This window comes from Hyperoodon ampullatus (assembly GCF_949752795.1).
Source record: "Hyperoodon ampullatus genome assembly, chromosome: 8".
NCBI lineage: Eukaryota > Metazoa > Chordata > Mammalia > Artiodactyla > Ziphiidae > Hyperoodon > Hyperoodon ampullatus.
Window position 1 is genome coordinate 4,810,724 of NC_136921.1, and position 24,334 is coordinate 4,835,057.

A 24,334-nucleotide genomic window follows, 5' to 3' on the forward strand; every position below is an offset into this window, starting at 1 on the left:
AAAAAAGTCTTGGGGCAGAAGGAACTCTGCAATATGTGCGGGGGGCTGGCGGGGGGAATGACACAGTAGCTGGAGGGGAAACAGCAAGAGCCGGGACCCTAGGCAGGGCCCTCGTTAAGGGTTTGCGCCTTTGTCTTAAGAACAATAGGAATCTATTACATCATCTTAAGCAGGACAGGTGACATAATCCAGTGAGAATTGGAGGGTGATTTCTCTGCTCAGGGGTAGAGAACATGCTCTCTTGGGGGCTGCTGGGAAACCCCCGGCTGTCGTGCGGTCCAGGTGAGGGATGCAGGTAGCTGGAGCAAGGGGAAATGGGAGGTGGAGGGCGAGAATGACAGATTCTAGAAACATCTGCAAACCTCTGGTCTTGCCTCTCCTTCTGGGCATTGACCACGCTGCACATATGGACCTGAAGTTTTTGTTTTCTTTTTACCGAATTACAGAATTAGGTAACGTGACTTCACACTCCAATTTCCTAGGGTTTTCCGTGGGGGGAGCCTGGGGTAGCAGTAGTCAAAACCCAGGGCTCCCTTCCCTGCCTTTACACAGCAGTGCCTGCACGCTGCCCCCATGGGAGGGGGGAGGTGAGCTATCAGCAGTAGCGCGCCTCCGTTTTCCTTGCTTTTGTTTTATTTCTTCATCTACATAGAAAGCAGTGTGCCCGTGTGATTTTTCCCCTTAATTTTCTTTCTGCCGCCTCATTAGCTGAAGAGAGTGTGCGCGGACCCTAATGCCATCAGTGTGTCAGAGTAACGTGGCAGCCGCTTCTCCACAGACAGCAAGGAGGCAGCGGAGATTTTTAAACTGTGTTGGCGTAAAAATAATGAAGGCAGCCAGCTGCCTGGCAAACATGAGGGGGGCACAGCACGGAGGGGTTGGGAAGGGCCCGGGAGCTCCAGAGAGGTGGAACAGAGGAGAGACAGGCAATGAATTCCCAGAGACAGGCAATAAGACTTTGTCACAGTCCATGACCCAGGGAGGAGGGGCCTGCGGAAGGGGGAGCTCTTACTGAGGGAGGGCAGCTGTTCCTGGGGGCTGGGGCTTGAGGGGAGGGATGGGGATGTCCAGGTAGCATGCAGTCACTGGGAACCACTGAATATTTTGCAGAGAAGTGAGAGGGCCAGTGGGAGGGTAGCTGGAGGGTCCAGGTTGGCCTGAGGAAAGTCTGAAGATGCAGGAATTGCCTAGGATACCATGTAAAGACAGACAGACTAGATCTGGAGAAATCCAGTGTGAACTGCTCTTTTCAATGGCATGGTTTCCTCCCAACACAGAAAAGGGGCCGACGGAATTCACTGTGCTCCCGGAAATGGCATGTTAGTGGTGGCTGGTGTAAGCCAGAAATACCAGCATGTCAAGAGCACACGATGGGGTGCGAGGCTGGGCTGGGAAGAGGCACGCCTGCCTGGCTCTCCCTCTGCAGCTCAGCCTACCGTGTTCATTCTCTCCTTCTCTAAAGCCCACTTAAGCCGGAGCTTGTGACAGTAATGGATTAGGGAAAAAACAAAACTGGGGTAGGGAGGGGACCAGAGATGATAAGAGTAATATGATTACCCATTTAAATGGGCAGCTGCTCCTGTCTTCATGTTAAAATATCTGTGAAGGCATAGACAGGAGGAAGGAAGGATGGAAGGAAGAGGGGGAGGAAGCAAATCCACGGCACCAACAGGAAGAGCTCATGTCTGAGTCAGGAAGGGCTGATGCGGCTCTGCTGCACGGCCCTAAGTTTTCAGGCAATCAGGCAGACATTACAGACAAATAGTTCAAGTCCACCAGGCAGTAGGGGATGCTTGTGGAGGTGCAGTGCATCATGGGAGATGCAGTAAAGTGCAGAGGTGGAAACTGAGGAACCTGAGTTCCATAGCAACCTGCTAGTTTGCTGGGGGGAGGGTGGGAGGAAGAGGCCTCCTGGTGGAGTACAGGTCACCAGGCTGGGCATCGCCCTCGCCAGCCTTCCTCCACTTTGCCCCTCCACCATCTCCCAAGTGAACAGAGAACGGGACCGTGGACTTCCCCTGCATGTTGACAGCCCTCGTGTCTGGATCTCACCTTAATCAGAGATGAATACAGAAAAAAATTAATGGATTCATTGTGGGGAAGGGCAGAAGAGAAAAATGAGATAGCATCCTGAGAGGAGAGACGAAATCCGTACCTCTCATCAAAAGATCCAGAAGAAAATCTGAAAAATTGTGCGCCCTGTGTGCCATCCTTTATGGAATGCAAGAAGGTCTAGTCTTTAAATGCACAAAACCAGACAGGTTAAACTGAGGAGTCAGTAGAATGGCATGAAAAGGAAGATGGAGATAAATTTATACCAAGAAAGCAAGAGCACAGTGGTGGGTCAGATTACACATTAAAGGAAGTAAAAGGCAGAACTGATTCATTAAAAAAATCAAATCAATGATGTAAGTGAGAGTGCTGTGCTGTTTGCATGTGCGCCCCCGCATCCAGTCCCTGCTGTCTCTGTGTTCTGCTCTGCATCCTGATAGGGTACAGAGCCCCTTCAAGCTAACACAGAGCCCCATATCAGCTGGCTTCTGACTGGGTTCAGCCAAGGGAGGCACCATGGGAAATTGGAGGGGGAGGGGGGAAAGCCAAGGTATTTCTCCCCCTCTTCCTCCACCTTAGGTAGCTTCTACAGCAGCACGTGCATCTCCATGGCTCCAATACCCCCAGGCGGCTCCTTCTCATAGTCACAGCCCCACCAGGCAGCCCCTGCCTGACTTGGTTCCAGCCTCCCTTGTATCTCTCACAACAAGAAGCACAGGCTTCAGGATTGGTGGTTTCTGAGTCTCAGTGACATCATCAAAGAACCCGATGTCTTTTAAGTCAGCCTTGCCCTCAAAAATGGTCCTTCTCTTGGTCCCTAAATGGCTTCCAGCAACTGGGCCAACCAGCCTCCTATTCAGATCCAGCTGTTTTCTCTAGAAGCCCTGAGGAAGTCTTTCTTTGTGTTTTATTGGCCCCAATTGGCTTAAACCTGCCCTTCCCCAAACCATTAAATGCCACAGAGCAACTAAGCCCATGCGCCACAACTACTGAGCCTGTGCTGTAGAGCCCCCAAGCCACAACTACTAAGCCTGTGTGCCACACGACTGAAGCCCGCGTGCCTAGAGCCCATGCTCCCAACAAGAGAAGCAAGCCACCACAATGAGAAGCCTGCACACTGCAACGAAGAGTAGCCCCCACTTGCGGCAACTAGAGAAAGCCCACGCGCAGCAACGAAGACCCAACGCAGCCAAAAATAAAAATAAATAAAATAAAATAAATTTATTTAAAAAAAAGAACTTCTTAAGTGCAAAACAAAAAACAAAGCCAAGAAACTAAAAAACAAATTGATGGTCGTAAAGGACAAAGAGCAGAGAGACAATTCACAGATAAGTGATATTCTTGAAGAACATACAACAATGGATCCAAAATAATAAAGACATAATAGAAGAGAACTTAGCTGCCCTAAAAAATCTTAACATAGAGAAGTTGAATGGATATTCTCTGCAAATCAGTGATGGGAGACACATACCTATATACATTCTAAAAAAAATGTTCTAAAAAGGCTTGCAAAGTATCCAAGCAGAAAACAGGTTATTCATAAGGGAATAAAAATCAGGCTGGACTCAGATTTCTCTGCTGCAGTGTTATTGTAAGACAATGAAATATCATCTACAGATTTTTAAAGAAAAAGTTTGGATGCTAGAATTCTATTTTCAGCCAAGATAGCTTTCATTTTGATGGCAAAAGAAAGACACTTTTAGATATCAAGGGCTCATAAGACATGCCTTCCTAAATGCATTTTTTTAAAAGAAAAAAATATTTCCATTTACTGCATTATTTATTCAACAAATATTTATTGAGCACCAGCCATTTGCCAACAACATACTAGATGCTTAGGATACCTAATGAGTGAATAAATCAGGGGAAAAAAGTATTGCTTCCCTCATGGAGCTTACATTCTAATGGGGAAGACAGACATTAAACCACAACCATAATAAATGGGCCAATAAAATGATAAGGGCTAGGGGAGAAGAAGCAAGACGGGAGACAGTGCGTTTTAAAGAGGGTAGTTAGGATGGGTGGTTTTTGAGTAGACTTGAGAGAGGTGAGGGAATTAGCTAAGCAGATGTCTAGGCAAAGAGCAGCCCAGCAGACAAGCCAAGAGTCTGTGGCCCCAAGGCTGGAGTGAGCCTGATCCACGTGGGGAACAATAAAGGAAGCAGTGTGGCTGAAGGTGGAGAGAACCAGTGGGACAGTAGCAGGAGATGAGATGGGAGAGGTGGGGGAGGGGCACACCCTGGGGGGGGTCTCATAGGACATTGCAGTGACTTTGGCCATTGGAGTGGTTTGAGAAGAGGAGGGGTATGGCCTGACTAACATTTTATGAGGCTCCTTGTGGTCTCCATGTTGAGAACATACTTTAGGAGGAGCAGAATAGAAGTGGGGAGATGACTTAGGAGGTTGTGACCATAATCCACCTGAGGGATAACGGTGGCATGGACAAGGGAGGTGGTCTGGTTCTGGATATATTTTGAAGGTGGAGCCAACAGGATTTCTTGACAGATTGGCTGTGGGATATGAGAGAAGAGGGGTCAAAGATGACTCCAAGGCTTTTAGCCTGAGAGACTGAAGGGTGAGAAAAGTGCCATCAACTGATATGGGGAAGCTTATGGGAAAGTAAGTCCCGGGCTGCGGGGGGGGAGACTTGGGATTTATGTTTCCAATACGTTAGGTGTGAGATGGAGCCAGCCACAAGGAGATATCAAGTAAGCAGTTGGATATTCAAGCCTGGAGTTTGGGAGGGAGGTTTCACGGACCTGGAGATATGCTTTTGAGGGCCAGTGGCATATGGATGGTATTTAAAGCCAGGAAGCTGAATGAGATCACAGGGAGGGAGAGTAAATAGAGAAGAGGAATGAGGACTAAATCCAAGGCCATTCCAGCAGGGAGAAGATGCAGAGATGAGAAAGTAGCAGAGGAAACTGAGAAGGAGCAGCAGTGAGGGAAGTGAAGGAGTATACGTGTGGCTTCCTGGAAGCCAAGAGAAGAACATATCAAGTGGAGGACGTGATCGGCTGTGTCAGAAGTGCTGACACACAGCACGAGGCGACGCAGAGCCGGGACCACCGGATGCAGCCTGCTCATGGGCACCCTTGGCAAGGGCGGATTGGGTGGAGTAGTGGAGACAAAAGGCCGGATGGGATGGGAGTACCCAGCTGACCAAGAGGTGGTGGGAAAGACTGTCTCAGGAATGGGAAACTCAATCTGCAGATTGTCTCAGGTCGACCTCTTAAATATCTCTCAAAATCTTTCTTCTCTTTCCATCCTGGCTGCCACCAGCTGAGGTTAGGCCACCACCATCTCTCCGCTAGATTGCAAAAGTATCCTCGTAACTGGGCTGTCTGCCTCCAATATGGCCCCATGAAACTCTTCTCAACACTGTAGCCATGGTGACATTTCTAAAATTAAAACCTGACCCTGTCACTCCTCCACTCATCATCCTTCAAGGCCTCTTGGGTGCCCTCAAAATAAGTCTAGCCTCCCTATCATGGCAGACAATGGTCTTCTAGATCTGACCCTGCTTTCCTCTCCAGTCCCAGTTCTCACTACTCCCCGTGTCAAACTCCATGCCACAGCCAATATTTTTTGTTCCTTTTCACCTCCCACGTTTGGTAAATGTTTTCTCCACCTAGAACATTTTGGTCCTCAGAACTCTCCACACCTTTTGTAACTCCTACTCCATGTCTTAGCTTGAATGTCACTTCCTCCAGAAATCTTTCCTTGACCAACTCACCACCCCATGCAAATCTAGGTCTGAGTTACTTGTCATTTCTAGCACCTGGTGATTCTCTCACCATAGTACTATGGCACCTATACATTTATTTTTATTACTACTACTACTACTACTACTACTACTTCTACTACTATTATATGAGACTGTATCATTTGGGACTGTAAAATTCTGTGAAGCCAAGGCTTGCCTTTGTTATCACACAAACATAACACAATCTTTAATCTTTATATCTGAAAATATCTGTGGAATGAATGGCTTAAACAATCCAGTTAAAATAGAGACAACTTAAATAATTGTCAGGCAGGTGGTAAAACTAAATGCAACTACCAAAAATTATTTCCCAAGGAGATAGATAGCATAAAATAAGATCTTGTACTAATTATAATCTGGAACACAAACTTCAGATGTTACTAAGGAGGGAGAAGAATTGGTTAAGAGAGGTGAGAGAAGGGATAATGGTAGATCTAGAGCACAAAAGATACTATTTTGATGTTTAGAGAAATATAGGTTAATATTTTTTTATTCTGAAGGTAACCACTAGTAAAATTTTAAATAAGATATAGACTCCAAAATATAAAAGATAGGGACTCCCCTGGTGGCACAGTGGTTAAGAATCCACCTGCCAGTGCAGGGGACATGGGTTCGATCCCCGGTCTGGGAAGATCCCCCATGCTGCGGAACAACTAAGCCCGTGCACCACAACTACTGAGCCTGCACTCTAGAGCCCATGAGCCACAACTACTGAAGCCCGAGTGCCTAGAGCCTGTACTCTGCAACAAGAGAAGCCACTGCAATGAGAAGCCCACGCAAGGCAACAAAGACCCAATGCAGCCCCCCAAAAAAATCTTTTTTAAATATATAGAAGATAAATACAAAGAAAATACAAACCTGTATAACAGAAGTCAGACAACAAAGGAAACAAGAAGCATAAAAAATCGTAAAGAATAAAATGATAGAAGTAAAACCAGATAGATTATCTATAACAATAAATACACATTTCTTAAGTTACCCTATTACCAGTAGAGACTCTCAAACACTTTAAAACAATGTGAAACAAAAGGTTAGAATTAAAGAGTGGGCAGAGGTAATTCTAGCAAAAACAAACTGAAAATAAAATGAGGGACTGACATCAATATGCAATGTAGGAGAGTCCCACGGAAATACACAAAATGAGAAGAAAAGATTCGCTTGACATTGATGAAGGATACAGTCCATAGTGAAGAGATAACCATTAAGAACCTTACATGCCCAAAAGAGATTATGTTAAAATGGAGAAAGTAACTGAAAAATAATAATTCTAGATGATTTTAAATTCATATCTCAGTCTTTCCCATAGATAAAGTAGGGAAAAAAAGTGTAGAAGCTTCACATCATAAATGTGACATATACATGTTGAACTTTGAACCGTCAAACAGAATACAACTTCTAGTGCTTCAAAATCAGACATTATTTAAAGCCGGAATACAATACTCCAGAAAATTAATAGGAAAAGTTAATTTTTAAAAATAATTTATGGAGTTCCTTGGTGGCTTAGTGGTTAGGATTCCAGGCTTTCACTGCCATGACCCGAGTTCAATCCTTGGTTGGGAAACTGAGATCCCGCAAGCTGCAAGGTGCAGTGTGGCCAAAAACATTTCTTAATTAACTTTTTGAAAATTTCATCGCACACTCCCAAATGAATACTGCGTCAATAGTTATTTAATTGCAGACTGTTTAAGAAAGAAAGACAGTGACAACATTGTGCGTCAAAACTTATGGCTCTGACCACACCTCTGTTCAAAGGAAGATCCATAGCACTTGAAAAATTGCTTTATTGTGACTCAAGGGAAAACATATTGTCAAGTTAACTGAGCAGTCAATCCAAGGAGCTGAAAAGAGAAATGGAGAAAGGGATTAATAACAATAAAGGTAAAAAGTAATGGATTGGAATATTTTTAAAGAGAACTGATCAATGTAATCCGATAGCTGGTTTCCTGAGGAAAAAAAATTAAAATAGACAAAATTCCAGCAAGACTAAACATGAAAAAAAATTGCAAATACAATCATAGTGAATCTCAAATGAGACAGGGTGCTTATTCCTATATACAGTGGAGATACGCCCCCATCCAAATTTGTTCTCCACCTGCATGGACACATCTGCAAGGCTCCTGGCCCTTGCTTCCTGGGTTTCACCAGTGCAGTGTCCCAGAAGTGGGGGAGGAAGGAGAGTGAGGTCAGAGGATGTATCCACTTGGCGCCCTCTCAGCTTCAGGCTGGTTGTGTGTCCCCAGCCAAAGATCACCCACCCCATTCTCTCACCCTGCAGACCCAGGAGTGGAAATAGCTCTGCTGCCAGCTCTATATCAATGCACTGTTCCCTGTGGTTCCCCTGGCTAAATAAGCCCTGTATCAATAAACCCTCCTGGAATAATCCTGTATCAAGTATGCCATCTATTTCCTGTTAGAACCCTGACTGATACATATGAAATGCTAAACTTCTTTTCTTTTTCCAGGAAAATATAGGTGAACAAAATTGAGCCAAGAAGAAATCAAAACAAAATATGCCAGTAACCATGAAAGAAATTGAAAATATTAAATTATCACCTACAACTAAAGGCTAGGCTTAAAAGCTTCAAATGAAAGGTCCGTCATGCTTTCTTATTTCCAATAATTATCTACTTTTCAAAATTTACCAGAGTATTAAAAAGATAGTTTTCTCAGATGGTTTTACTAAGTTAACATAAAGTGATATTAAAACCTGACAGTAATAGCTCAAAAAGCTGAAACTGTAAACCAGATTTAGTTATCAAGAGAGCTGCAAAAATCTTAGCAAATTGAATCTGCCATTCTATTTGGAAGAATAGCCAAATAGAGTCTGTTTTATGAAGGCAAAAATGGGTTAATATTGGAAAACCTTTTTGTATCAACTTGGTTAGAAAAAGGCAAAAAAAAAAAAATTAAATCCTAAAATTTGTAGTAACCTAGGAATACAAAGATATTTCCTTAACTTAGAGTATTTATGTGAAACTAATACCCAAGATTATGATGAAATGTTAGAGACAATCCTATTAAAATTAGGACTAAGATGATGATGCCTGCTATCAGTGTTGCTATTTAACATTGAATTTTAACACTCTAGCCAATGTAATAGGACAAGAAAAATAAGAAATATTAATATTGAGGAGGAGAAAATGCCATTATTTGCAAAAATGATTCCCTACCTGAAAAATAACCTTAATAAATAAAGTGTACTTATAAATCAATAGAAAAAATGAACACACTGTAGAAAAAATGAGCAAAAGACATAATTTAGCAATTCACAAAAGAAGAAAGGCAAATGGTCAGCCCAAAGTAAACATTCCATATTGTACCTATCAGATTTAAATAATTAATGAGATGGTCTGGGTAGGAAGAAAGAGGCACTCTCATACTCAGTTCTTTAAAAAGTGTAACAACTTACTTATAATTTGACAGTATGTTTTAAAAGCCTTAAAACATACACACCCTTCGACCCTGCAGTTCTACTTCCAGCAGTGCAGTATAAGCAATCTAAATAACTATGGCTGGGGGCAGAAAGAGATAGAATTGTGTTCACAGATGTTCATTGTTTATAATATCAAAAAATACTGAGGCAACTTATAGTAGTTAATTCATTGAATTCATTATGATATGTTCATACAATATTTTATGGCCACTAAAAATGATGTTTAAATGCTCATTTATAATTTTTGAATTGTTCACAATCTATTTTGATAAAGAATAAATTTTCAAAATAATGTGCAAAGCACTAGCTCATTTTTGTTATATGTATTAATTCCTTGTCTAAATGCATATAACCTTAGTATATACAAAACGTTGACAGTGGTTATCTCTGAACAAAGAAATGTGAAATTTTTAAATTTTGCTTTCCTGTGTCTTAAAGGGATGTTCGATCTGAAAGAAGCTAGGTAAGCTGTAAAGGGAGCAACCATATTGGGTGTGTTCAAGGAGCACTGGTGAGCATGATGCAGGCCAGGCTTGCCATTGGCTCTGACTGTTGTCTACTGTAGATATTTGGCGCCTGACCTTAGAAAAATTGCTTAACCTCAGTTTTCTCAACCAAGAAATAAAAAGAACAATTCTACAACACTTGGTAAATCCTAAACCTCACAAACAGAGAATAATGAAGTTGCCCTGCCCCTCCCCAAAATCAAATCTGAATTTGATCAAGCTTCTGAATCCAACTACTAATTTACAGAAAGCAGAGAAAGAGCGGCATCCCACAGGGATACAATCAGCAAAATCCCAACAGTGAGAAACTCTACAGGACAAATAACCTAGTTTCTTCAACAAATATATCAACATGAAACAAAAAAGAGAGACCTGAAAATATATCATATCAACCAATGTAAAGCTGTTGGTCTTATTTGAAATCTTATTCAAACAAACAAATGACTGTTTTTGATATAATGGCATTTAAGAGAAATTTGTGAATTTAAACATTGACTATATATTAGATGATACTAGGAAACTATTGTTAATTTCTCAGCTGTTACAGTGACACTGTGTTTGCATTTCTTCTAAACTTCCTTTAAGAGACACACAAATATTTACGGATGAAATGATGATACACTGAATTTGCTTTAAAATAACATTAGGGAGGGGATCTGGAGGTATGGATAGGGCAGGATTGGCCATGAACTGATGTGGGTACATGAGGGTTTACCCTACTATTCAGTCTACTTTGTGTACTTTCAAACTTCTTCATAACAACAACAACAAAGTTTATTTTTTAAAAAGCAAGTACTGTTTCCATCTTTATAGTGAAGCTGATGGACTTGAACTGTAGACTTTGCAAATTAGAAAATAAACATTCTTTGCCAGTGGGGACTCTGAAAATAAAACGGAAAGGCCAAGTGGAGAAGAAATGCAACAGCAAAGCAATTCTTCTCCCCCAGTTTCCCAACACATTAGAAAATCGAAGTAAGAAACTGGGAACACCATCCTTGGGCCAAATTCCCTCCCAGCAGAGCTTATTTCCTTTTCTCTGAGCGGCTCTCCAGAGCCAAAGGAGCCTGCCCAGCCATCAGCATATTCCTCCTGGGAACTTGAATGCATACCGCTTGGCCCAGACTTTTCATGATGATAAGACAGCCCCTTACAGAGCGCTGCCCTGTGCTTACCTGTGCACTAATACCTGGGGCCCTACAATGACCCTATTGTACTGTTACTGGGATTGCTATTGTTCCCTGGGAGGACAGGGAGGTCACACAGCCAGGAAGTGGCAGCAGTGGGATCCAAGCACACCCTCCTGTCTCCCCACCCTTTCCCACCTGGACCCAAAACCCATCCCACCCAAACTGTGCCTCCCACCATTTCCAACCAGGTGCTGAAGACCTGCGCGCCAGCCCCCGCTGTCCTCGAGGTTCTTTTCAACTCCTACCCTCAGCTCCGCGTGTCAGAGTCCTGGAAGGAGGTGATCCCTGAAGAAGTGTTTCAGGTGAGGAAGCTGCTCCTTCTTCCCCCGTTAGTACAAGACTGTTGTCTGTTTCTGTTAACCCACGTGTGGAGTTTTGTGCTAATACCCAGGTAAGTAGAAAACATCTGGAGAAGGGAAGAGAAAGGCAAATTGGGGGCCTATCTGAGCATGTCTGTTTTTCTTCTGGAGGCTCAGTAATCACACAGCCTGTGGTTCTGATTGGGGTCCTGTGGGCTGCAAGGAACAGAAAACCGACCCACACGGGCTTAAGAAGCTCAGGGCTCCAGTAACCACTGTCCAGAGGAGGGTGGGCTGTGGAGGTCCCAGCTCCTTTTTTTCTTTCTCTGACAGCTTAAGATATGACCGAGGCAGCTGCTGGCACTGCATCCACACAACAAAGTCCACAGGTGACTGTCAATTAAGAAAGAGAGAACTTTTTTTTCTAGAAGCCTCTAGAAAATATCCCCTCCTGTTTCATTGACTTGAGTCCTGTGCAGATGACTGAACAACAAAGTGTGCTCTACAAAGGGGGTGGGCAGAGGCGAATTCTAGGAGGTTACCCATAGTATCTGAAATCACCCAAAGCAGACTTCCCTCTGACTGGGCAGGAGCTGCACTTTAGAAAAGTATCCGGACCCTCTCGGGGAGGGTTGTCCCGCATCAGTAGCCATGAGAGGATCACCTGTGCCGTCAGGGCTCTTCTGTTTGGGAGAGAGATGTGTGTCGGTTCCATGTGCCCAGACTGACGCTCCCCCGCCTTCCTTTCAGATGCACCAGCCTTTCTACCAGTCCCTCTTTGCCTTGGCCTGCACCCCACGCTGTCTGCAGCATCTCTGCCGCTGTGCCATTCGGAAACTGTTCGGCAGAAAGTGCTTTTACCTCGTGCCCCAGTTGCCCTTGCCGAAGTCCCTGCAAAATTACCTTCTTCTGGAGCCAGAGGGGGTTTTGCACTGAAACCCAGAGATTTGGACCAAGACACTTGTGCTCTTCTGTGGAGGCTCCAGGGTTAGGAGGGGCCCTGGATGGGACTTGGCACCCACCCTGTGCACAGATCCCACCCAGCTTCAGGTTCACCTGGGCATGGAGTTGGCAATAAAGGCCCTTTCTGCCTCTCAGCATTGCTTGTAAGGACTGAAACTGTGAATATCATAGTACTTGTATCAGAAAGTACCTTTCAACGGAGGTTGAACTAAAAGGTACACATATTTTTCCAAGGTCTGTCTCCTGCCCACAATGCGTTGGCAGCACTCGAGCTGCACCCCGCCCCCCCAGCCTTCAGACCCTCTGCCTCAAGGGGAACATCCCACCCTTCCTAGTGCTCAGCCCCTTGGAAAGACTCTGTCCCCCAAACGTGACAGACGTACACGCTGAGAGAGGACACTTGCTTCCGTAACGAGAGCCCCCGCCCAGGAGCCCACTGGTGCTTCCCAGCTCATCACAGTCCAGAACCCCTAGAAGGACATCAGAGGGGTGGTGAGCCAGACATTCTGACCCTATGTGAGTCTTCTGTGCGACAGCCTTATCAAACGCCCGCGGATCCAGCTGCGGGGAACAGTCCAGGAAGCCCGATGCCAGGGACAGACACAGGTTCATGGAGGCTGCCATCAGCTCAGCCCAGGCATCCAGAATAGGAGATGCGTTCTTAAAGGTCTAGGGCTGTATTAACTGTGTCTTTTATTTTCTATATGCTGGCGCTTCGGCATCTGGGGCCTTTCGGACCCTGGAGGGACTGCCCCTCCCAGGGTTGGCCAACTCCTAGAGATTGTAAACAACATGCCCCCAGGCACCCTTTTCAAGTACAACTCAGAGTTCACTCCCTACTACCTCCCTGGAGCTCCAGCCACTGCCCCTCCAGAGCCAGTGACAGACAACCAAGGCCAGCCCCTCTGCCCTGGAGCCCCCTGCAGTCATTCAGACTAGCCAGCGCTACGCCTGTGTGTCCTGCCTCGCCTGTCCTTTCCATGGAAACCACCATAAAGGCTCTTGCCCATGTCCCCTCCCCCGACTTCCCAGTCAACCCTGGTGCTTCCCCGTGTGGTGTGACCCTTCTCTTGGGAATGGTGACTAATAAACTATCTCTTCATTGATAACTGTCTCCCAATCTGTTGGCCTTACTAGACCTCGCATTTTCTATCAAAAACCATCTTTTAAAACAAGGACTCCTTATTTTCATCCTCTGAGGGTAAGCAGTGGCTCCACTTTTTCCAGTTTGAGCCAGTGCAAGGTGCAGCTGGGACGAACCTCAGGAGGGCGGGCACGCCATCCCACTGTTTGCAGTGTGGAAGGGGGGTTCCACACCCCAGTAGATAACTGCCGTCTAAGGTGGGATGTTGTGTCTGTGAGTGAAGCCCACTGTGGAGGTGAAAAGAAAGAGGGTGGGCGTCACGAAAGGAGTAGACCGGCTGAGCCTTGGATGGTCAGATTTCAACACAGCGGGTCAGGCCGAGGGGGGGATAGGACAGCATTCCCCTTCAGCTGACCCACCCACATCCTGCCCTTTGAGACCTGCATCTCACCCAAACGACTCTGTAAACATGGTTCAAGACCCCACACACCCTCACCCCAGGCAGATGGCTCTCCCGGAGCCCCTCCCACGTAGACATTCTGGAGCTGACCCTGGATCAAAAGGAAAACTTGAACAAAGGCAGGGGTGCAGGACAGTGCACACACCGTGGAGGAACAGTGATTCATCCGCCTGGAGGGGAGGGTCCCTATGCTTTGGCCACTGGAAGGAGGCCAGTCGGGAGGGTCTTGGCTTCCAGATCAAGGATTCTGAACTTCATTGCACAGGCCGTGGGGAGCCACAGAGCAGGTGAGCAGAGGTGACCCCAGTGAGACTCTAGGAAGTTCCTTCGTCCTGGAAAGGGATGCAGCACACCAGAGGGCAGGTGGGAACCCATGGTGACACCCCAGAGGTGGGGCTTCAGATCCAGGCTGCTGCACTGAGCAAGGAGAACAGTTACAGTTATCTAACCAATCGGCTGCAGTTTGCTCAGCTGGGAAGTGAAAGCGTGCGTACCTCTCTCACCGGGCTGGGACTCAGTGAGATAATTCGTGAGGGCAGCAGACTTCTCCAGTCTGAAGGGGTCTTGTTGAAATGCAGATTCTGACACTGGCGTCTGGGGCGGGGCCCCAGATTCTGTGGGTCGGCCAACTTTAACGTTGCTGACAAGCTTGGGTGACGCCCCTGCCCCTGGTTGGTCCTCCTGAGAGCAGAGTGCACAGCCCTAGGCCCAAAGGCGGCCCAGAGAAGGAAAGCAATACATGGTTCCTTCTCTTATTATGATTGTTTGATTATTAGGAGAAGAAAATAGCCTAATATTGGGATAAAGACAGCAAAAATGGAAAAGCAAAGCAACGTTATTTATGAGAAAAATGAGAAAGGCGGAAACAGTAAGAAATACAACCCCAGGGCTTCCCTGGTGGCGCAGTGGTTGAGAGTCCGCCTGCCGATGCGGGGGACGCGGGTTTGTGCCCCGGTCCGGGAAGATCCCACATGCCGCGGAGCGGCTGGGCCCGTGAGCCCAGCGTCCGGAGCCTGTGCTCCACAACGGGGAAGGCCGCAGCAGTGAGAGGCCCGTGTACCGCAAAAAAATAAAAAAATAAAAATAAAATAAAATAAAATATAAATAAATAAATAAAAGAAATACAACCCCAGCAGCTACTAGGGAGCCCTGTCCTCACGGGATTTTGCAAATGAGAATCTGAGTGAGCCTGCTGCCTGACACAGCCTGTTCTTCAGCCTCCCCTCTCCATCCCCCTCCTCCTTAGAAAACAGGTTGTATTTCTGAATGCACTAAATTTTAAATCTGTTTTGGAGTCCCGGAACAAAGTAGAATTCTTTTAAAACACATTGACTTTAAATTTCTAAAAATCTGACGAGTAATGACCAATTATTACATTTTCAAAAACATGTTTTTCCCCGAATTACAGCTTAAAAACAACAACATGATTCTCAGAGTGAGCCCCAGACATCTCCCCATAGCTGCCGAAATTCCACCACTGTGGAATTCTTATTCATTATTTCACCACCCCCACAAGAATTTTCTTTTAAAAATCAGATGCTCCCAGGTAGAGCTAAGCCATGAAGTTCCTTGGGGATAAACCATTCACTCATCCATTCAGTCATTTGTTCATTCCTTTAACCGTCCCTGCCTGAGCCTGCTGGGGGTGGAGCCCAGGGCTTAGGGCTCAGGACCCACCACCAACAAGACAGTTTCCTAGTGGAGCTCACAGCCAAGCCAAGAAGGCCAACTTGTCAGCAAGGCTGTTGGAGAGACTTGGGCACATCAGGGGAGGTGTGGAGAGAAAGGGCCACTTTCTCCACTTTCTCTCTGGCTTCACGTCTGCATCAAATGAGGGCCCCTGTTCCCAAGGCAGGTGGCAGTGTGGGCACTTTGCAGCTTCCCTCACCAACACACTCCTCAGGCAGTCATGTGACATCCCCGATGAGCACCCACTCCGCCCTCCCCCGCCGGCCAATACCATATGCAGTGGGTCCAGTACCTCCAGTATAGTAGCGCTCTTGGTCAACATGGACCCACGTGCAACAGAAACAGAGCAATGAACAGGGCCTCTAAAGATGTCAGGAAGTCCTTTACCCTGCCCCCAACTTAGGTACGTGAATGCTGCACAGAAAAATAGAAAATAAACTGGCACTAGAAATTAGTTCTGAATCAGCCGGATTCTAGTGGCTCCAGATGTGCTGAAAACGATTCCTGATGTATGATCATGAGTGCATGGGACAAAAATGGCAAGTGTGGTCGTTTGGGGGTTATATTAACCATCAAATGGGATGGAATTCATTCCTAGTTTTTCAGAATTTAATTACTGCTAGCGATTTGCTTTGTTAAGCAAAAAATAAAATAACTGAAAAAATTTGTAGTATTGATGACTGTCTAGCTCTGCCCTATGGGTCATGTGGCAGGAAGTTCTAAAATGAAAGGGACTTGCATAATTCCACAGAGATAAGAAAGAGGAGGAGGGGAGGAGAAGGACAAGACTAAGAGAAGGAGAGAGGAAGGAGGGAGCGCAGTAAGTTAGCTGAGAAAAACATCCAAAACCACATTCGGCTTTGCAGCTAGAGTTACCCTGTCTGTCTTCTTTTCCAGCGAACAAAACATACCCTGGTATTTCTTTTATTAAAGGGTAAAAGTGTTTTCCATTCTTAAACAGTTCATATTAAACATCATTATTTTTCTCTCTGAGTATATTACATAAACTCAATTCCATAAGACCTAAACTTTTTAAATTTTAAATTTAGTGTTGAATGATGCATTCACATGGTTCAAAATTCAGAAGGTAATAAAAGAGTAGATGATGTTTCTACTAAAAAGGAAAAAGATAGCAGAGGAATATTTTCCCTCAAACTTTGAGTATCTTTGACTATACAACTGTCATCTGACCACAGAGAATTCAAAAATACACACATGAGGTTCTCTGCCAACAATGGTCCTGAGAAGTTTCACCCCTTTCCATCCCGACCATACCCTGGACAGGATGAGATGTCCACAGCACAGCTAGATGGCCAGACACAACCCACAGCCCACAGGCAGGCAGGGCACGGACATGGCACGGTGTGATGTGTCATGTTTAAAATTCTGAAAGCAGCATTGGGCTTCTCTTCTTAGTGTACTTAAAATCCATTTAATTTTAAGTTACATGACAATCACCCATTCCGCATGTTTTGAAGAAAATCAAAACCACTGACTCTTTAGGAAGCATTTGCTAATCCCAGTAACTGTATATAATCACCACGGTTTCAGTCTCCGAAATAACCCTTACGTTTTCATGTTGATGGGGCAGGCTGTTGAACTTTTGCAAAGAACACTTAACCCTCTACAAAAACGGTATAAAATACAGGCTTGGAGAATGAGCAGGTCTGCTCCAGTGACGGGTCCTGACGCGGACATCTGAGAGAGAGCTTAATCACTGCAGTTGCGGATGTTATTAGCTTGCCAAGTGCTTTCCATCTTTTAAGGGCTGCCCAAGGACCAAGTGATAAACCAGGAATATTGCACCTTTTATTCCATTATTTCAAGAATAGATTATTCCTTAGTCAAATTTTCTATGTGCACTTGGGAGTCCCAAAGTTTCAACTAGGATCAAGGTCGCGTCTTATTTTTCGCTTTCAGTCGGCTTTTCAAACTTTAGGGTTTGTCTTGAAATTGTCAGTACCGTTCTGATTTAAAACAACAATTAAATTGCTAAAAAATAAGCCTGAGTGAGGTCAATTCCTAGAGCCCAGCGGGAGGATTCCAGCGTTGAAACTTATTTTCATGGAGTCCTGCAGGTGGCGCCATAAGCAAACGGTCTTACCCGGCCCACCAACCGGCTCTCCCCAGAATCAGAAGACAACAAGATTTTAGCTCACATGCTAAAGGGGAGGAGAGTATAGGAAAACTATAGAATCGTGACATATCATATAGAATTATGTTGCTATAATTTTAAAAATCCGTAATTAAAACATTGATTATGGGTTTGCCTACTTCCTTTGTATTAAGTATGCGCGTTTTATAGGCAATGTGTTTATAAATAAATATAATTTTAAGTTGACTCTTTTACGATGCCATAATGACAGCCCAATCCTCATTTATGTGTTCAACGTGTTCTTTAACAAAATTATACATTCGCCATTGCAATGTAACTAGCTGGGTTTTCAGCCTTCATCTAATCTTCCAGAATGGTATTTCTGCAGTCCTAACACTCTGCTTAATCACTCCAATAAAAAGAGTAGATTTCTTTGTAATGCAATTTGTAAGCAATAAACATGATTGAGAATGCAGTGTTTGCTGTCGACTATGCTTAATGCAGGGTTTTAATTCGGTGTGTAATTATTCGTTTGGTAGGCACTTTTCCCATTCACGTATCTTTTCCCTGCTCTGAAAAAAGTTGGTAAGTTGGGAAAACATTGGGGAAACAGGATTTTCTAGTACTTTGTGCAAGCCGGAGTTTGATGCAGATGTCATGGAAAAAGAACATTTTTTTATCTGCTAAAAACAGGAGGTCGCATTAACTCCTAGTACAGACACATAAAAATGTGATTATGGGTTCTAAACAGAACGCAGTGGGCCCCTAGTTACCAATGAGATTTCTAGGAAGTGATGCATAAATTCTTCAAAAATGACACATTTCTCACGTTTCATTCCAATTAAATTACTGAGGCAGCTAACAGCGAGGAGCACAAAGTACGGGGGTAAAATGAGGGTTTTCTTCTTGTAACTGTATCTCTGCGAAAGTATATTTTTATGAGAAGCGGTTAATATTACGCTATTATTTTTCAACTGCGCCGGAAGGGATATCTTGAGGCTTTCTTGTCGAGAGCTCTCCCGGAAGAGTCTGCTCCTTTGTTTCCTGGGTTTACTAATAAGAAGGGAGAATTGCTCCGCAGGCTACGGCCCCAACCCGGGTCTCTGGAGTGAAAGAGCCCAGCCTGAAAGGGCTTCCGGGTGTCAGTCCGCAGGGTCTCAGGGTCGGGCCCAGTAGCTGCCCACAGGCCTACGGCCGCGTGACTCAAATACGCCCGGAGCTCCACTTACAAACTGCGGCGCGGAGCCGGGGGTAAGGGATTGGGGGTCCGCACCCACCCGCGATCCGCTAACACGCGGGGCGGGTCCTCCAGCGCCCGGCCCAGGTCTCCGGATCCTGAGTGCCCCGCGGCCGCTCGGGGGAGGTTCTCCGGGTGGGCCGGGAGGGGGATCTAATGGCGGGGGGAAGACCTGCTAGGCCGTCACCCCCCTCCGGGCGAGCCTGGGGGCGTGAGGGTCCAGCCCAGCTCCCAGGGCGGCGGGGCTCAGGGCTGCTCCTCCGCAAAGGAGGCCAGAGGAGCGCAAGGCCGCCCGGGGGGAGGCGGGAGGGGGCGTCGGAAGACAAAAGGATGTGAAGCTTTAAATTCAAAAAAGATGTTTTTGAAAGCCTCGTCCTGGGGTTTGAAAGGCGCACCGAGGACAGCAGCAGAGCGATCCCAATCACAAATGCGATTTGAAGTCCTAATGAACTTGATTGCGTGAACATTTATAATCCCCCACGGCCCTAAATGAAATCAGATATAATCAGAAGATACAGGGAAGGGAGTGTTTACAGCCGACTCCGGGCGGCTGCGGGACGGGGAGATGCGGCCCCGGTATTGATGTCGAAAATGATGGATAACGCGGGAATGGCAAATATACTATTTGTCTAATGGCTCGGCAATTAAATTCCCCTGTAAATGACCCATGCCTCATTTCATCCTAATCTATGGAATTTTGATTGAATTCGTCAGCTCTAATTGAAAAATACTGCACTTTAATGTCTGCATTGCAGTTTCAGGACGAGAGTGGTTTTAATGAGACAGTGCCCCCCTGACCCGGGAATATTTGAGACTTTTACTCGGAATTTAAAGCCAGAAGATTGCTCAACTGAGCACTGCGATATCCGCCCCTGTATCCACGTTCATCTATCTCCAGATGCGATTTAATACACGCACTTGGGGATAAATGCGCCCCCCGACCCTCGCGCCCACGTGACAACCAAGGGGCGCCCCCTCCCGGAGATAAGAGTGGAGGGGGCTCGGGGCGGTGCAGTGGCGGGCCAGGGGAGGGGGCCTGTCCCCTTCCTCGCCCCGGTGCCCCGCCCCCGCCCCCGCCCCGCCGGCTCCAGGCCCTATCGCTGACCACTGCCTGCGACTTCCCGGGCCAAACTCAGGCATCCCCGCCCCCCAGGAGGCGGCCCAGCTGCCTGCGACCCCTGCACGGGAAGATGGGGCCGACTTCCGACGCGCTTTATATGCAAACGACGAGGCGAAGACATCCCTAAGAAATTAGCTACTTGCCGAAGCATATTTACTAGATTGAAATGAATTAAAAAGAGAGACATTTTAAGTCGTGCCAACGAGATAATTGGGCCACATTAAAACTGGAGATGTTTGCCCCTTTCCATAAAAAAAAGCAAGCCGGGGGTGCGGTAAAAATCGCCCCCCACACCTGAAACGAGATCAGGCCGGGCTGCTCAGAGAACGGAAGTCTGGGAGTGCGAGGGAATAGTCCCGGCGGGGACCTTGACGCGGCGACCCTCCAGCCCGGCTCCCCGGCTCCGAGGGGCCGATCCCGACAGAGGCCCGCAGGGGGCGCCGTCGAGCCAGGGTCCTGCAGCGAGAGAGCGGAGTGCTGCCGAGCGGAGAGGGCGGGTCAGCCCCTGGTCCTTGGCTGGCAGCTCGCGTCCCGCCTCCCAGCTTCGTCCACCCGCAGTGTCCCCACGGAGTTCGAAACTCCAGCGCTGGGATCGGGATGGGGGCCCTGGGGAGATGGAGTCTGGGGGGAAGCAAGACGCCAAAGTGTTCAGGTTGCCCACCCCCTCCCCAAAGAGGAATGTATTTGAGCTTTGTTCGTTTAGCACATGAACACAGTTTACGGATATTTTATTTAAAGTAAAATAATCTGAAGTGACAGAGAAGTCATCTCCCTGGGCAGGCAGTGCCTAGCGTCCTTCTAATGCTAAACTTGGTGATGAGGGCCGACTGCAGAGGGACGCTCCGGGGCCGGCGACTGTCGGCGCCTCGGCCTCCGTTTGTGCAAAGAGAATGAAGCTGTGCCGACGCGGGGGTGGTGCTTCGGGACCTCTCTCCTCCCGGGGGAGGCCTCGTGTGTCGTTAAATACTGTACCGCATCCTGATCCATTGGTGGCCTGTGCTTTGTTTTCAGTGCTCAAGAGTCTTGAGATCAGAGGCTGCCTCAAATTGATACTCTCGCTCTGAGCGCACAGGCTTGCCGCCCTGGCTGCCCCGCGTCCACCCAGCACCTGCAGCGCTCCGGGGCTGGCGGGCTTGCTTGCAATTTAGAGACCCTCTCGAGCATTCGCTCCGGGCCAGGCGCCCCGCCACCGCGTGCTACGCGATCTAGTTCAGACCACCCGTGACATAAGCAATCTGTTAATTATCTGCGTTTTAGGGATACAGTCGGGCCGCTGGTGAGACCGAGCCGGCATTCCCGCCCATTACGCGGATGGAAAAACTGAGGCCGGGGTGAGCTCAGCGGTGCACCCAGGCCCCTCAGGCCCAGGTGTCAGAGGGTTTCTTAATCCTTTCCACTTCTAGGCCCTGTTCAGGAGGAATCAAAGAACTAGGAGAACTTTACATGGATTTTAAAGAGAGACAAGGTGGGTTTTCTATGATCACGTCCAAAATCTGATCGTATATCTTAAGGCCTTGCGCAATCATGCAAGTCTGATTTTTACCCCCTCATTTGTGACAAAGCCTTCTCTTGTAGCCTAGACGTTTAAAATAAGAAATTGGGACTTTTTCTTGTGCAGTTGTAGACATGAAAAAGGTAGACTCCCCGGCCCTTCTAATTCCGCGGAAGGGGAGCCCGCTTCCGTCCCCTTGGAACCTCAGAGCCGAAACAGGCCCTAAAGCCGATGCCATTATCCACATGACCCATAGGCGGCACTCTAGATCGCCGAGCGCTCCACACACCCAAGGTGCTTTCCACGCTAATAGTTTTGAAATTTCAAAGTCTTAAATAAAACTGTTTCCTGCCATTCTCTCATTAATTTATTAATATATAACACTGTTTGACTTCTGTTTACAGATATTAAATAACCTTGTTAGATTATTAAAGTTAAAATGTCAATGTGAAATTTGTTTCCACAATAAATTATCCATTTCTTTACATTTTAAAGTATAAGTTTCCAAATAACTTACAATATACGGAACGAACTGAATTTTAAGGGTTTTGGGGGTAAGAATGACGTTGAACTTTAAGAAGTGTCTCGTCTTCCTGGGTTTTCTTGTTTCGTTTTGTTTGCAGTTTAAGTGGGTCTGAGAGAAACTTGAGGACAGAGGGAAAATTATAACAACCAAGAGATGAGGTAGCCTCATATGCTCAGCTGAGGGGCAGACGGCCTGAAGGAGCCCACTCACTGAGCCTTCACCTCTGCCCTGCTATGGAGTCTGTGACTATCCTCAAGGGCTGCTCTGCTGTGGCCTGGTCAGAGCAGGCAAGGGACACCCAAGGGAGCCTTCAGAAGCAGCCTTGGAGCCCCTCTGCTGGGGTCAGTGGCAATGTCCCCTGCAGGTAGAAATCACCTCAGTACGGCTCTCCTCAGTACATGGGTGTGAAGGAGCTACGAGAATAACCTCCCCTCCCAGGGGCGTCATCGTGTAGAATAAATACTACGTAGCGAGATATGAGCAGCCTTTCTTTAATGCTCTCTGCTCATCGTCCAGAAACAAAACAAAACACTCTTTCAACAAACCCACACACACAAGGGGCAACATGGTCCGTGCAAAATATTTTCATTTCCTACAAAACCCAGAAATGTCCCCTAGGGAGGTGTGGGGACAGCATTCTAAAGTTTTCTGGGTTTTTCCCACTGTGTCTCAAAGAACTGCACTCCTCATTCCCTCATTTTCCTGTCTGGTTATGTATGCTCAAGCAGGTTGGTCCCTAAATGAAAACACATGGGGAGGGGCAGTATTAAGGTCTGCTCTCTATCCTGGTTCTTGGTTCCTTCTTTCTCTAAAGTTCGGGGACTTCAGGCTGCACCCACAAGGGAGATACAATTGTTGGTAGCAAACTTACGCAAATTGAGCCTTCTGTATATTTTCAGATGATAAATGGAGGAAATTCAAAGAAATTCTTTTGCTTCGGAGGCCTAGGAGATCAGCATTTCCAATTATTTCTGCAATCACCACCAAGGAGGGGTTGTATATTGGGGGACATGAGGCGGCAGGTTTTAGAGGTTTGTTTAAAGACCTAAAAACAAGGATTCCCTCCTCCTGGTTCGATTCCAACCTTCTCAGGCAGTGACAGGAGCAATGAGGACGGTGGGTGTGTACGATCGAACCAGGGAACAGTGTGGATTGTCCCAGCTTGGCAAACACAGACGCCCAGAAAGCTGGCTCACCCCCTTGTGGCCCATGACTTACACCCACCCTCAGGTCAGTGAGGAAAGGAGCCTGGGGAGGTGAGGGCTCAAAGAGTCTGAGTGTCGAGGAAGGGGGAATTGAATCCTGTGGCCAGCCTCTACTGACTGTCCTTTTCATGGGCTCTGGTTCTTGGTGGCTTTCAAGCCCCTCAAACAAGAGTCAAAGATCTACACTGGAATTTTCCTCCAATGTGGAATGGGTCCACCCCAGTGGGTTGGGGGTAAGCACTCTTCTCTTCCATGCTCCGGTAAGTTGGGGGCCCTATTATAAGTAAAGTGTTCCTAGTTCCCTTTTCAAGTGGCTTCTACATCTACAGTTAGTTCCATTTAATGGTTGATTATAATAGAATGGCTCTCTCCTCACCTCCATCAGCCCACACCGTCTCCTGTCCTCCCATGGGACACATCTGTCATTTAAGTCAATCCTCCCCCGAGAGTCAGAGCTGTCCTCTGGGAAAACCTCGTGGAGCTGGGTTGGTCGGTTACAGACATACCTACCCTTGAGGTTCCCAGATGAGCTTATTGAGAAGCGAACTTTTTACAATGACCTTTCCCCCAGAAATCCACGGGAGGGATTCGTTAGGAGGAACAGAGGCCACCCTAATTCTCCTTCCACATTTAGCCAACATCTCTCCCCTCTGTTTACACCCAGTGGCCTGCCCTGTCCGGTGACATCCTTTCTGGGTCACAGTTTCTTAATCGGAGGGGCCAGTAACCAGAGGAAATCCAGGCTCTGCTTTGCAAGCATCTCTGGAGAAAGGAGAAACGCAGTTCCGCCTGGGAGCACCTCTGCTTTTTATTCGGTCCCTGCAGAAGTTGAAGTCGGAGCAGCGCCCTTGATTGCGGTGGCAGTTGATCCGAACACACTCTTGCTCCCTCAAGTGTGGTTTCCAAAGGGTTAAATGGATGAACTCTAGGTAAACCTCGTCCTCTTTAACAGACAACACCCCGGCAGGGGGTCGGGGCCAACGAGGGGTGGCTGCTCGGCCGTGGTTTGCGAGGGCCCAGGAGTCCCCAGGGGCTCCAGTCTGAGTCCCTTGGCGGGCTCTCCGGGCCACGCGGTCTCCTCCCGAGAGCTGGAAGCGGGGAGGGCGCACTGCTGAGCCCCGGCCATCGGTCGCTTCCTACTTCCGCATCCACTGGACGCCGGCTGTGTCCGGCCCAGGACCGTCACGGTGTGTCCGGCGCCTTCCGGATAAGGCGGGCGG

General features: G+C 47.0%; 1 protein-coding gene across 1 annotated transcript in view; it reads left to right on the forward strand.

Moving 5' to 3' along the window:
- The window catches only part of ASB18 (ankyrin repeat and SOCS box containing 18), a gene marked incomplete at both ends in the record, with an annotated part of 64,511 nt that extends 52,332 nt beyond the window's left edge, over positions 1–12,179 (forward strand). The window contains 2 exons of the mRNA XM_079710227.1: positions 11,133–11,246; positions 11,994–12,179. Of these exons, the coding sequence (XP_079566353.1) occupies positions 11,133–11,246; positions 11,994–12,179 (300 nt within the window). The remainder of the gene's footprint in view (positions 1–11,132; positions 11,247–11,993) is intronic.
- Positions 12,180–24,334: the final 12,155 nt, after the last annotated feature.